The following is a 15,312-nucleotide window of genomic DNA, read 5'->3' as shown; positions in this document are numbered from 1 at the left end:
TTCAATCGCCTGTATCTCCTATTCCTTGTCCCAGATGGCATTTTGGTCAAAACAGCGTTTCTTTGATGGCACAGAGCCGGCGATGTGGAGCTCTCCAGTGCACCGGCATAGATCGATCATGTAAACAAAGTCTGTCTCTGCTCCGTCGAGCTTGCTGGGATAATCCACTGAAAATGTGGCTTTTCAAAATAAGAGCTCGACTGGAAAAAATGCTGGCGTGAATTAGGTCCTAATTTTTCAATAAATGATAGCGCTAAAAGGGTAATGACAACTTTCCTTCCGTCTACACGGAGGCCGTGAACCATCAACACCCAGGATGTGGCACCGCCGCACCGGACGGACCATCGCTCAACACCAAGGATGTGGCACCGCCGCACCGGACGGACCATCGCTCAACACCCAGGATGTGGCACCGCCGCACCGGACGGACCATCGCTCAACACCCAGGATGTGGCACCGCCGCACCGTGAACCATCGCTCAACACCAAGGATGTGGCACCGCCGCACCGGACGGACCATCGCTCAACACCCAGGATGTGGCACCGCCGCACCGTGAACCATCGCTCAACACCCAGGATGTGGCACCGCCGCACCGTGAACCATCGCTCAACACCAAGGATGTGGCACCGCCGCACCGGACGGACCATCGCTCAACACCCAGGATGTGGCACCGCCGCACCGTGAACCATCGCTCAACACCCAGGATGTGGCACCGCCGCACCGTGAACCATCGCTCAACACCAAGGATGTGGCACCGCCGCACCGGACGGACCATCACTCAACACCAAGGATGTGGCACCGCCGCACCGGACGGACCATCACTCAACACCAAGGATGTGGCACCGCCGCACCGGACGGACCATCACTCAACACCAAGGATGTGGCACCGCCGCACCGGACGGACCATCACTCAACACCAAGGATGTGGCACCGCCGCACCGGACGGACCATCACTCAACACCAAGGATGTGGCACCGCCGCACCGGACGGACCATCACTCAACACCAAGGATGTGGCACCGCCGCACCGGACGGACCATCACTCAACACCAAGGATGTGGCACCGCCGCACCGGACGGACCATCGCTCAACACCAAGGATGTGGCACCGCCGCACCGTGAACCATCGCTCAACACCAAGGATGTGGCACCGCCGCACCGTGAACCATCGCTCAACACCAAGGATGTGGCACCGCCGCACCGTGAACCATCGCTCAACACCCAGGATGTGGCACCGCCGCACCGTGAACCATCGCTCAACACCAAGGATGTGGCACCGCCGCACCGGACGGACCATCGCTCAACACCCAGGATGTGGCACCGCCGCACCGGACGGACCATCGCTCAACACCCAGGATGTGGCACCGCCGCACCGGACAGTGAACCATCGCTCAACACCAAGGATGTGGCACCGCCGCACCGCACAGTGAACCATCGCTCAACACCAAGGATGTGGCACCGCCGCACCGCACCGCGAACCATCGCTCAACACCAAGGATGTGGCACCGCCGCACCGGACGGACCATCGCTCAACACCAAGGATGTGGCACCGCCGCACCGCACCGCGAACCATCGCTCAACACCAAGGATGTGGCACCGCCGCACCGTGAACCATCGCTCAACACCATGGATGTGGCACCGCCGCACCGGACGGACCATCGCTCAACACCAAGGATGTGGCACCGCCGCACCGTGAACCATCGCTCAACACCCAGGATGTGGCACCGCCGCACCGTGAACCACTCAACACCAAGGATGTGGCACCGCCGCACCGGACGGACCATCGCTCAACACCAAGGATGTGGCACCGCCGCACCGGACGGACCATCACTCAACACCAAGGATGTGGCACCGCCGCACCGTGAACCATCGCTCAACACCAAGGATGTGGCACCGTGAACCATCGCTCAACACCCAGGATGTGGCACCGCCGCACCGTGAACCATCGCTCAACACCCAGGATGTGGCACCGCCGCACCGTGAACCATCGCTCAACACCCAGGATGTGGCACCGCCGCACCGGACGGACCATCGCTCAACACCAAGGATGTGGCACCGCCGCACCGTGAACCATCGCTCAACACCCAGGATGTGGCACCGCCGCACCGTGAACCATCGCTCAACACCAAGGATGTGGCACCGCCGCACCGGACGGACCATCGCTCAACACCAAGGATGTGGCACCGCCGCACCGGACGGACCATCGCTCAACACCAAGGATGTGGCACCGCCGCACCGTGAACCATCGCTCAACACCAAGGATGTGGCACCGCCGCACCGTGAACCATCGCTCAACACCCAGGATGTGACACCGCCGCACCGGACGGACCATCGCTCAACACCAAGGATGTGACACCGCCGCACCGGACGGACCATCGCTCAACACCCAGGATGTGGCACCGCCGCACCGGACGGACCATCGCTCAACACCCAGGATGTGGCACCGCCGCACCGGACGGACCATCGCTCAACACCAAGGATGTGGCACCGCCGCACCGTGAACCATCGCTCAACACCCAGGATGTGGCACCGCCGCACCGTGAACCATCGCTCAACACCCAGGATGTGGCACCGCCGCACCGGACGGACCATCGCTCAACACCCAGGATGTGGCACCGCCGCACCGTGAACCATCGCTCAACACCCAGGATGTGGCACCGCCGCACCGTGAACCATCGCTCAACACCAAGGATGTGGCACCACCGCACCGGACGGTCATTCCAAATTACGGGACAAAATAATTACCTTTCCCTAATATCATTTGTGAAGTAGAAAATAACAAATAAAACAAAAATAATGACAGCAACAAAATTCTGGCAGCCAAAATTAGATCTGTCAGAGCCACTGTAGAAAGAAAAGGATACAATATATTATGCCATATTGTATCCTTTTTCTGGCTCTGAAGAGGTAACTATATGTCTGTTTTTGAGGGGTGCTAGTACCCCTCCCTTCTATATTCAGCTTTTAGTGTAGATTCATGTCCTACAAATGTAATTAAATTCCCATTGACAATGTCAATGAATGGAGAATGTATGTCATGTGTGGACGAGCAAATCGGAAAGATTAGATTCCCATTGACAATGAATGGAGAATTTTTGTCACAAATGATGATAATGTACGATGATAAGAGCGCCCCTCACTTCACACGGGTGTGATTTCTCTTGTCTGTGTCTACCTGGAGTTAATCTTGAAAATCCACAGAACATCAAATTGCACGCATGCTGTCATTGGGCAAACATAGAGCCTCGCCTATTCTTTAAATCTCTTTGAAACTCTCTTTGCCCAAATATGGATTGATGTCATATAGACGATTGGTGTCATTTCACTGGCTACGTCATGTCTGAGATCCTGCCGTTATTGGACCAAAACAAATACAACTGAAAGTCAAAGTATGTCCAGTGCCATGAGCTCCACCCACCTGCAGTAAGCGCCACCCACCTGCAGTAAGCTCCACCCACCTGCAGTAACCTCCACCCACCACACCCCGCAGTGGCGTCACTGTGTCGTCAGAGCAACAGTCACGCTATATCAGGTGTGAGCTCTGCACTTCAGTTCAGTCTGTAGCAGTGTTTTTCTGTAGCAGTGTTTCCTATAGCTTTCAAAGTTAGATTCAGTATCCGGGTGATATTTTAAGAGTTCGCTAAAGCAACAAAGGGATCTGGGAAAGCACTAACGCAGGCCAAGAGAGGGAGCATGGCAGGAGGCGGGCGCACTTTACAAAATGCATCAACGCACCTCGCAAACCACGCCGCGGGCAAGGCCTCGGAGCCGCAGCGGCACCAACACACCTCCAGTGACGGGAAGCAGCAGCACCAGGCGCCGCCTTCGGGGTGGCTGTCCCTTCTCTCCTTCGCCATCCTCCTCCTGGCCTGGCTGGTGGCGTTCAGCTCCAGGCTCTTCGCCGTCATCCGCTTCGAGAGCATCATCCACGAGTTCGACCCGTGGTTCAACTACCGGGCGACGCGCTACCTCACCGAGAATGGCTTCTACCACTTCCTGAACTGGTTCGACGAGCGCGCCTGGTACCCGCTGGGCAGGATCGTGGGCGGGACGGTGTTCCCGGGCCTGATGGTGACGGCGGGGCTGATCCACCACGTGCTCAACGCGCTGCACGTCACCGTGCACATCCGTGACGTCTGCGTGTTCCTGGCGCCCGTGTTCAGCGGCCTGACCTCCGTGGCCACCTTCCTGCTGACCCGCGAGCTGTGGAACCAGAGCGCCGGCCTGCTGGCCGCCTGCCTCATCGCCATCGCGCCGGGCTACACGCAACGCTCGGTGGCGGGCTCCTACGACAATGAGGGCGTGGCCATCTTCGCCCTGCAGCTCACCTACTTCCTGTGGGTGCGGTCGGTGAAGACGGGCTCCGTGTTCTGGAGCGTGTGCTGCAGCCTGTCCTACTTCTACATGGTGTCGGCGTGGGGAGGCTACGTGTTCATCGTCAACCTGGTCCCGCTGCACGTGCTCGTTCTCCTGCTGATGGGGCGCCACAGCGGCCGGCTCTACGTGGCCTACAGCGTCTTCTACGTGGTGGGCCTCGTCCTGTCGCTGCAGGTCCCCTTCGTGGGCTTCCAGCCGGTCAGGAGCAGCGAGCACATGGCGGCGGCGGGCGTGTTCGCCCTGCTGCAGGCCTACGCCTTCGTCCACTACCTGCGAGACCGCCTGGGCCTGACGCCGCGGGAGTTCCTGGCGCTGTTCCTCCTCTGCGTGCCCCTGGCGGCTGTGGCCGGCACCGCGGCCCTCGTACTCCTGACGTACGGCGGCTACATCGCGCCGTGGAGTGGCCGCTTCTACTCGCTGTGGGATACGGGCTACGCCGCCGTGCACATCCCGCTGATAGCGTCGGTGGCCGAGCACCAGACGCCCACCTGGTGGCCGTTCTTCTTCAACCTGCACGTGCTGCTGTGCACCTTCCCCGCCGGCCTCTGGTTCTGCCTCAAGGACATAAACGACGAGCGCGTCTTCGTGGCGCTCTACGCCGTCAGCGCGGCCTACTTCGCCGCCGTGATGTCGAGGCTGATCCTGACGCTGACGCCCGTGGTGTGCGTCCTGTCCGCCGTGGCCTTCTCCAACGTGTTCGAGCGTTACCTGGCGGACGAGAATCCCAGAAACGGCAACAACGCTGCCATCACGGAGAACAAGGACAGCAAGCGGAGCTCTGGTGGTGGGAGGTCTGGAAAGTTGCGTAAACAACACGTGGCGTCCTCCTCGGAGGCCGGAGAGAGGCCGGGGAGAGGCCCGACAGAGGCCCAGGAGAAGGAGGAGGAGGAGGGGGGTCCGGGGATCCACCTGAGGGCCGCCGTGTGCCTCACCATGCTCTTTCTGCTGGCGCTGTTCGCCGTGCACTGCACCACGGTCACCAGCACGGCGTACTCGCACCCCAGCGTGGTGCTGACCACCAGGGGGAGCCGCGGCGACATCGACGTCATCGACGACTACCGCGAGGCGTACTACTGGCTGCGTCAGAACACGGCGGAGCGCGCGCGCGTCATGGCCTGGTGGGACTACGGCTACCAGATCGCCGGCATGGCCGACCGCACCACCATCGTGGACAACAACACGTGGAACAACAGCCACATCGCGCTGGTCGGCAAGGCCATGGCGTCCAACGAGAGCGCCGCCTACGGCATCATGCGCTCGCTGGACGTGGACTACGTGCTGGTCATCTTCGGCGGCGTGCTGGGCCAGGGCGACGACATCAGCAAGTTCCTGTGGATGGTGCGCATCGCGGAGGGCGAGCACCCCGGCGACGTGCGCGAGAGGGACTACCTCAACGCCCGCGGCGAGTACCGGGTGGACGCGGGCGGCACGCGCACCATGTTCGACTCCCTCGTCTACAAGATGTGCTACCACCGCTTCGGCGAGCTGCAGCTGAGTGCGCGCCAGCCGGCCGGCTTCGACCGGGCGCGCGGAGCCGTGATCGGCGAGAAGGACATCAGCTTCAAGCACCTGGAGGAGGCGTTCACCTCGGAGCACTGGCTGGTCCGGATCTACAGGGTCAAGAAGCCCGACAACAGGGAGCCCCTGGAGAACAGGCTGCGCGTCCATGAAGACTAGAGGAACACGGGACACATGGCGGCGCCGGTGGATCAGGAGTAGAGTGGCCGGATGGTAACCACAAGGTTGCCAGTTCGAACCCTGTGGGCTCCCTGAAGAACCCGGAAGTGTCCTTGAGCAAGACACTGAACCCCTAATTGCTCCTGATGTGCAGGTTGGTGCCTTGCATGGTTTCCGCCGCCATCGGTGTGTGAATGTATGGGTGAATGTAATGCACAATCTATGTAAAGTGCATTGGATAAAGGCGCTATATAAATGCACCATTTACCATCCTTGGTCCTGAAAAAAGGCAATTACCCCACCCCATAAAGCGATTGTCCAATGCCAATCTAATGTCCTAGCAACCGTTGCTAAGGATGGCAAGCTGTCGCCACCTCATAGCTGTCGGTGTTATTTTGCATGGCTGTGTTGTTGAAGATATACACAGCTTAACGTCATGGCTGTGTTGTTGAACACACACACAGCTTGTGTGTGTGAAAGTTACACGACTGACCCACCCAGGTGATGCAATAATACTAATGAACGTAGTCTGACCGTGTAACAGACTCCTTCCTGTCTGGCGGTCGTTAAAAGCTGATTTCTCCCTATTGTAATTTCCTTGTATTTCTAGTTTATTCAAAACTAGTCATGCACTGGTAGACTAGATTTAGAAGACATTTTGAAGCTCTTGCTACTGAAACGATCGATTATTTATATGGATAAATCCCGTCATTTAACATGGATCTCTATGGGGGAGAAGGACAGCTTGCCCTGTCTCCTATGCTGCTAACTTGCTTATTGAACAATGCATGGGTTGGGGAGGGACTTAGTGAAGGGCTAATTAAACAAGCAAGAAATAACGAAGATGGACTACTAGGAAAACAAGACATATTCAACTGAAAACAAGACATATTCAACTCAATGAGACTCCAATAAGCCCAGTTGTGTTGAGGCGCGCTCGTTTTGGTTTCATTCAACGTCTTTGTGCTTGTACAATACAAGGTCTTTCAAAACAAATGCATGACGTAAAATCTGATCCAAAATGTCAAATCTTCTTCAGTCAACACTCGTCTGACTCCCCTCCATGTACAGTAGCAACCTGCTATTTCTCTTTTCTTTTTTTGAGTGGTGTAAACCACTCCTACGACTGGCTTTGTTAATGTACGTGTCTGTCTGTCTGTGCTCAAAAAATGAGCATGGTTGCTACGGTCACCCAGTTCACCCGGGTGTGATTTCATTACGTCAGACATTACGTCAGACCACAGCTGATGAGGCTATATAAGACCTTACACCACTCAGTTCACACGGGTGTGATTTTTTAAACACAAATTGTTAAATTTTGTCTTGCTGACAATTAAAAAACACGAATCATTTCAGGTCAGATCTCAGGTCAGAGCAGAGCCCCTTTGACTTCAATTATAAAAGTAAAAGTTAATAATAGATATTAACTTTCTAGTAAAACTGAGAGTTTGAGCGCTTTTACCACAACAAGAAGTACAGGTAAAAATCACACCTGTGTGAACTGAGTGGTGTAAGGTCTTATATAGCCTGTCTGACGTAATGGAATCATGTCTGACGTAATGAAATCACACCCGGGTGAACAGGGTGAACATAGCAACCATGCTCATTTTTTCTGCACTAACAAAGCCAGTTGTAGGAAATCACACCCGGGTGAACAGGGTGAACATAGCAACCACGCTCATTTTTTCTGCACTAACAAAGCCAGTTGTAGGAGTGGTTTACACCACTCAAAAAGGGTGTGGGGTCCTTTAGCTACGTCACGGTTGTGATTGATTGATTGATTGATTGATTGAAGTATTAATTAACAGTTTGCAGAATTACAGTACATTTCAAGCACAACTCAATACAAAATTACACTTGTTTAGAACAGGGTTCACCATTTTGGACATCCAAAAGCCACATTGCATCCAGTCCCATGTGTATTCTGAGAGCAACATAATGTGGTTTAAATACATAGACATTAAGTTGTTTCTATATATTATTAAAATCTCTGCGTGCAAGCATGTACACTTGTACAGTAGCCTATACTGTATGTAGCATGGATGTAGTATTGAAGTGTAATTTTATTTCTGCCTCTTGGCCTCCAGTTCGTGTAAAAACACGCAGTCTCGACGTGTTTTTACTGGTTAAATCAAGGTTAAATAAAAGAAAATCACACCCGTGTGAAGTGAGGGGCGCTAATATATTAAAGTCTAACTCATGTTGATCAGGTGATGTAATGGTGATGTAAAACAAACGGTGCAAACACAAACATTAAACTCTCTTTATTGTTAATGGCATTTAATGTTTGTGGTAGGGACAGGATGACAATTACAATTACGTTTTTAAAACAAACATTGAACTAAAAACAAACATTAAACCCATGTATATAGGAGGGTCTAGCCGCCCCTCAAAAATAAAATTAGTGTTTTTGTAGGCCTATATCTGTCCGTCACGAATCTCAAGAAAGGTTTAACTCTGTGTATCGCGGATTCGTCGATATATCGTTAAATCCGCAAATCCCAGACCAGCAGTCGGGATCTCCATAAAAAGGCTATTTAGGGCATAAAGGGTCACAGACAAACAGACCGATACAGAAATCTCCATATATGGGCATTAAAGGTACACAGACAGGTACAACTGGTCCTTGAAAAGGTTGCTCATGCGAAAGGCGTGAGCAACCTGTCCTCAGCAACCCCACCGCCATTCTGATGGTGTGATTGGCTGAGAGTCGACATGCACATGTCTCCGTAATAATGAGGAGGCGGGGCATTCGTGACACGACACCGACGCTCCAGTGACATCGTGATGATGTCACTCGCTGCGGCGCCCCTTTATAAGTAAATGGTGTCTTGAAGAAACAACAAAACTCAAAGCTGCGACTGTTCGACTCGAGAAGATCCAAAGAGAAAGATTATCTAAACCACATGATTAACTCCAACCTGCAGACGATATTGAACAGCCACTGTTTCATACGAAAGAAAGACCCGCCCATGATGTTGTCGTTGACCGAACAGAGCAATAAACCCGAAGGTGCGCGGACCTCCTCGCCCTGGTCCGGTAAGAGGTCCACCCCCCACTGTAGCAGGCCCGGTCCGGGGCCTCTGTGGTGCTCCTGACGTCCCCCACGCAGTAAGCCCGGTCTGGGGCCTCTGTGGCCCTCCAGACACCACCTCCAACGCCGTAAGCCCGGGCCCCTGCGGTTCTCCTGACACCCCCCACGCGCCCCCACCGAACACCCCAGGTGGCCGACACGACGATCGGCCCGACGAACAGCGCGGTGACGGATGCCTTTCTTCGCCCAAGCTGTTCTACGCCGACGCCAAGCTGCTGGTGCTGGAGAATCCCCCGCCCGCCAACTGCCGGATGCGTTGCCTGCTCTTCGCGCCTTACTGCCGCTCGGGAGGCGGAGCCAGCAAGCAGCGCTGCATCTGGACGGCGGCTCTGAAGGGCGGGAACCTCTACGTGGAGATCCCTCCGGGGCCGCTGCCCGAGGGCAGCAAGGACAGCCTGGTTCTCCTGCTGGAGTTTGCGGAGGAGCACCTGCGGAAGGACCAGGTGTTCGTCTGTTTCCACAGGAAGCGCCGCGACAGAGCCGCCCTGCTGCGAACCTTCGGCTTCATGGGCTTCCAGGTGGTGTCGCCGGAGCATCCCCTCGTCCCCGCCCACCCCGACGCCTTCTTCATGGCGTACAGCATCCAGCCGGCAGACTCCTCCTCCTCCGATGATGATGAGCCCTAGTGTTTGACTTGGTTTCTACTGCGAGAGAGAGTGAGGTCTAGCCAACACCAACCCGCGATTCGTGGATCGCTGCCCTCCATAATATTACTTTTACTTGCCTCTAGTTCTGGGTGCCTGACGCAGTGCCCTGACAGCCTCATCCTTCTCTCTCTGACTTTGTCTGTGACCCGTGGCTGGGGTCGACGTCAGCATGAAGGGCATGATGCGGTCGCAACGGGTTCCTAAACGCCAAATCAAGTTTGGTTCAGATCTGAGCAAAGTCTCCTGAGGAGGCTCGTCTGAAGAAACTGTCCTAGACGGGGAATCCAGACGTAAAAGCAAATCCATTCTCAGTCCACCAACACTTTGGTAATAGTGTATATGTTGATATAGTGTAGACCCCAATCCATCTTAGATTAGGGTATCAGATATATATATATATACACGACACCATGTTCCTATGGGTTATATACAGGGATATTTGCACTTGTCTGATGTTGTTCTGTACAGCAATCTTATGTAAGCACCCAACCAAATAAACTCCGGTAGAATTTATCCTGAGAGGAAGGAGGTAGAGGAGGAGTGGACCAAGATGATGAAGGTGAAGGTGTGAATTATTCTTTTTCTTTTCTTTTTTTTTGTACGGTATGCGTCTCGAGGGCAAGCTGTCTGGAAGAGCATCCGTCTCTACAGTGTATTGTGAATACAGTAGGCATGGCGCCTAAAAGGAAAGCCATCTGGAAGAGAAATATTGTCCGTATGTTATGTAGGCCTATGTATGTACGCTTGTAAGCACCGTCCTACATACAACATACTGTCCATATGGTATCATGTATACTGTATGTATGCTTGTAAGCAGCATCCTTCATACAACATACTGTCCGTATCCCACATCTTTGAATGACTGTCTGACTGTTCTTTTTTTTTCAGGGGTGTGAATATTTAATTCATCTTGTGAATTTTATTATTCTCAGTCACGCCAAAACACCAAACCACCGCGGGTGTGAGATGATCAAGCAAGATTCCACGTGTGTGTATCCAAATATGGAGTTTTTAACATATTGTCCGCGCCACAGTTTTAACCAAGGCGCTTTACATAGATTGTGCATTACATTCACCCATTCACACACACATTCATACACCGATTGCGGCGGAAGCCATGCAAGGTACCAACCAGCACATCGGGAGCAATTTGGGGTTCAGTGTCTTGCCCAAGGACACTTCGACATGTAGACAGGAGGAGCCGGGGTTCGAACCGCCAAGCCGCCACTTGTCACGCCTATCTCTTGTACCACCAGCAGGCCAAGGAAGTCGATACACCTTTTTCTTTTAAGCCTTTTTGTTGAGGAGCGCTTGTCCCTCCTATGCACATCTGTGTGTGTGCACGTGCGTGCGTACGTGTACTAGCACGGAATGTTGATTCGATTGGCTGATGTATGATGATGTATGATAAGAGCGCTCCTCAATTCACACATGTGTGATCTTTCCAAATGCAGTCAAGTATGTTTGTGTGAGGTTGGGGAATTTCAGCACCAATGGCGACGATCTTTGTCAATTGAAGCCTAATTTTGATACTGACGCTTAACGCCATTGCCGATGGCCTTCGGCAATTGCGCTTTTATCGCGCGTTCGATTGCTCGAGCCATAATGCTACTCACGTTAGCCGGTTAGCTAGCTGTGTTGTTAGCACAGCACTGGATCGCCCATCTTAGATCGTCGTCGCCATAATAATCCATTCTATCCATTTCTTTCAATCGCCTGTATCTCCTATTCCTTGTCCCAGATGGCATTTTGTTCAAAACAGCGTTTCTTTGACGGCACAGATCTGACGATCTGGAGCTCCGCAGAGCTCCGGTCTGGATTCACATAGTAAACAAGGCCGGCCCAGCTCCGTGTAACTTCCTAACTTAGGACTACTGCTAGTGAAGCGGAAATGTCGGCTTTTCAAAATAAGAGCTCAAATTTAAAAAATGCTGGCGTGAATTAGATCCTAATTGTTCAATAAATGATAGCGCTGAAAGGGTTAAGGACATTTTTCGGTGATCCCTTTGGACGTGTGTTTCCCCGGACTCTGTATTGCTTCCATTTCTGCCAATAACGTATTCAATCAATCAATCAATCAACCCTTGTCAGGTTCCTCACTGCTCCAGACTGGAGCCAAGAATCTTATGCCCATATAAAAGCATTGAACGTGTTGTCTCCAACCAGCTCTCTTTCCATCTCTCACAGAACAACCTGCTGGATCCCAACCAGTCCGGATTCAAAAAGGCCCACTCCACAGAAACTGCCCTGCTGGCAGTCACAGAAGCACTACATGCTGCCCAGGCTGCTTCCCACTCTGCAGTCCTGATTCTCCTAGACCTATCAGCAGCATTTGACACAGTGAACCACCAGCTGCTCCTAGGCACCCTAGCGGATCTAGGCATCGGCGGGACAGCACTAAAGTGGTTCTCTTCCTATCTCACCGACCGGACCTACCAGGTCTCCTGGAAAGGTCTGCTATCATCCCCCCGAACCCTCCAAACTGGGGTCCCTCAGGGATCTGTACTTGGTCCCCTCCTTTTCTCACTGTACACTAAATCCCTTGGCACTATCATCTCTGCTCACAATATATCATATCACTGCTATGCCGATGACACACAACTGTTTCTATCCTTCCCCCCCTCTGCCACCCAGGTGGAAGAGCGCATCACTGCATGCCTGGCTGACATCTCACAGTGGATGTCCTCCAACCACCTCAAGCTGAACCCAGACAAGACTGAGCTTCTCTTCTTCCCAGCTAAGTCCTGCCCTATGCGGGAGCTAACTATTTCTGTAGACAACGCCCTGGTAACGTCTTTCCCAACAGCCAGGAACCTTGGTGTAGTCCTGGACAGTCAGCTCTCGTTCAAAACTCACATCACAGCTGTCACTCGATCCTGTAGGTTCACACTCTATAACATACGACGAATTAGACCGTTCCTCACCAAGGAATCAGCCCAGCTCCTAATCCAGACAACAGTCTTGTCAAAACTTGACTATTGTAACTCCCTCCTCACTGGCCTACCGGCATGTGCACTTAAGCCTCTCCAACTGATCCAAAATGCCGCAGCTCGCTTGGTCTTCAACCAGCAAAAATTCTCACATGTCTCCCCCCTGCTCCGCTCCCTGCACTGGCTCCCGGTCGCTGGCCGCACAGAATACAAAACTCTGATGCTGGCATTTAAAGCAACAAAAGGTATGGCTCCCCCATATCTTGCAAGCATGATTGAACCCTACAAACCCTCCCGCGCACTTAGATCAGCCAACGCAGGGAAGCTGGAAGTACCCTCACTAAAAACGCCGGGACAACGCTCCACACGTCCCAAAACTGTGGAATGCACTTCCCGTTGCAATCAGAACTGCAGCATCACTCCCGATCTTCCGGCGTAGTTTGAAAACCCACCTTTTCAGACTCCACCATGGCCCATAGCACTTACCCTACCCCCTTAGACAGCACTTTTTAGACTTAGATAGCATTTGAAACAGACTTATAGCATGTCATGTAGACAGCACAATAATTGCATTGTATGTAGTCATAGCACTTCATAGTATATATGTACAGCATAGTATAATATATATATGTATAGTTTATATGTATAGTGTCATTATATAGATATGTTCTAGTTACGTTCTTAGCTTACGCATGTTTCTTGATAAATGCTTTTTATATATGTGATGTATTCCCATGCTTTTTGTTCTTGCTTAATGTAAATCGCTCTGGATTAAGAGCGTCTGCTAAATGCCTAATTGTAAATATATGGAGATCACTGATGTCATCGGTATGCACGCCCACTTAATTGTGCCCATATGGAGCTGACCGATCTGCCCGCCAGTCTGTCCGGTCCTCCCTTATATCAAGACAATGTTCATTTCTAACCGTTTAAAATGATGTGTTTGCAAAGTACTGTGATACTGTATGTACTCATGTTCTGATGAATCGTTTTATAGATCCTTCATTGAGTCTGTCGTCTCCTCTGCTGCCATCTGCTGGTACGGTAACCTCGGTGACAGACAGAACAATGCCCTTAAAGGTCTCCACACACCGAGCGCCCTTAAAGGTCCCCACACACCGAGCGCCCTTAAAGGTCCCCACACACCGAGCGCGTTTTTTCGGATTTCTAGCTGCGTTTCTCCATCGGTTTTCCGAAAAACGCGTCCAGTGTGCAACCACCGGGGTTGTTAAGGGGGTGGGGCTAGCAAAATTGTGGGGGGGAAATTCAGCTGTCTGAGTCATATACATACATATACATACATATACATATATACATACACACATATATATATATATACATACACATATATAAATATATACATACACATAGGCTATAATATATACATACATCTCACCCCCTATAGGCCTACCTGTAATATTAATTCCTGCCATCCGGCCAATGGTTAAAGACCCCCGTTACTAAAACCAACAGGTACAAATTCTCATTTATACCTGCCTCCATTCGGGCCATCAACAGCAGGAAGCAGGAGGAGGTATAGATGCAGTTTAGTCTCAGGGGTGGGTGGTGGTGAGGATACATGTAGTTACACTCGGTGCACTTTATCTCTATAACGGCTGATTCGGTCTGGCTTATTAGCCAGGCTACTTTATCTCTTAGTTGCACTTCATATGTAATGTAACAATCTGTATCTTGTGATAATATTCATATATACACGTATGTCTGTTGTTGTTTATGTATGTTCTACTGTTTCTAATGTCTTTAAGAGCTTTTATTATCTGCTGTAAAATTAAGTGCCCAGCTTGGGACATATACATAAACTTGACCTTGACCGTGAATATGAAAGACCTCAATGGAAACAAGCAAATAAGTAAGTAAATACAGAAAGAAAGCTTACACGCATGGCTTGGTCTGGACTGGAGTTGATATGAGTGTTTGTATTGTATGTGGCCACACCCACCCGGGTTGCCATTGGCTGATCAGTCCAGTGTTTGTATGTATGTGGCCACACCCACCCGGGTTGCCATTGGCTGATCAGTCCAGTGTGCTGATGGCAGACACCTGTTGATTATTGGTGATACAGGGAAGGGGAACCGTCCAGCAGAGGGCGCCATTTAGAGCAGTGGTTCCCAAATCGTTTCATGTCAAGGCAAGGACCCCCAAATTGACACGCAGCTAGTTCATGTGTTGTTCTGCCTACCCCTAATTTCACTCCATTCGGGAAGGAGTGCTACTTTTTGTGTGTGTGTTAGGTTTCAGTTGTAGTTTCGTATCTGTATGTCTGTTAGGGTTTTGACTCAGTATTCTCCGTCTTATTGTCCTCATCACCCTTTTCTTTTGGTTCCATCGACATTCTGTGATGTAAGTGTCCGTTCATCTTGGGCTCACAGAGACATTCTGTGATGTAAGTGTCCGTTCAATCTGGGCTCACAGAGACATTCTGTGATGTAAGTGTTGGTTCATTCTGGGCTCACAGAGACATTCTGTGATGTAAGTGTCCGTTCAATCTGGGCTCACAGAGACATTCTGTGATGTAAGTGTTGGTTCATTCTGGGCTCACAGAGACATTCTGTGATGTAAGTGTCCGTT

The 15,312-nt window shown here is 51.9% G+C and overlaps 3 protein-coding genes across 3 annotated transcripts in view; 2 read left to right on the top strand and 1 right to left on the bottom strand.

Annotated features, from left to right (window-relative positions):
• Positions 1–6,052, top strand: part of LOC306913784 (dolichyl-diphosphooligosaccharide--protein glycosyltransferase subunit STT3B-like) — a gene marked incomplete at both ends in the record, with an annotated part of 175,928 nt that extends 169,876 nt beyond the window's left edge. The window contains one exon of the mRNA XM_079490596.1: positions 3,815–6,052. Within this exon, the coding sequence (XP_079346722.1) occupies positions 3,815–6,052 (2,238 nt within the window). The remainder of the gene's footprint in view (positions 1–3,814) is intronic.
• The window catches only part of LOC306913886 (complement factor D-like), a gene marked incomplete at its 3' end in the record, with an annotated part of 58,633 nt that extends 43,963 nt beyond the window's left edge, over positions 1–14,670 (bottom strand). The window contains exon 1 of the mRNA XM_079490700.1: positions 14,621–14,670. The remainder of the gene's footprint in view (positions 1–14,620) is intronic.
• Positions 8,959–9,772, top strand: LOC306914546 (ornithine decarboxylase antizyme 1-like; the record flags this gene model as incomplete). Its single annotated transcript, XM_079491628.1, has 2 exons — positions 8,959–9,091; positions 9,198–9,772. 2 exons carry the CDS (start codon positions 8,959–8,961, stop codon positions 9,770–9,772), a joined length of 708 nt encoding a protein of 235 aa, XP_079347754.1.
• Positions 14,671–15,312: the final 642 nt, after the last annotated feature.

The sequence above is a fragment of the Electrona antarctica genome (assembly GCF_951216825.1).
Source record: "Electrona antarctica genome assembly, chromosome: 21".
Lineage (NCBI taxonomy): Eukaryota > Metazoa > Chordata > Actinopteri > Myctophiformes > Myctophidae > Electrona > Electrona antarctica.
This window is presented reverse-complemented; position numbering and strand designations above follow the sequence as displayed.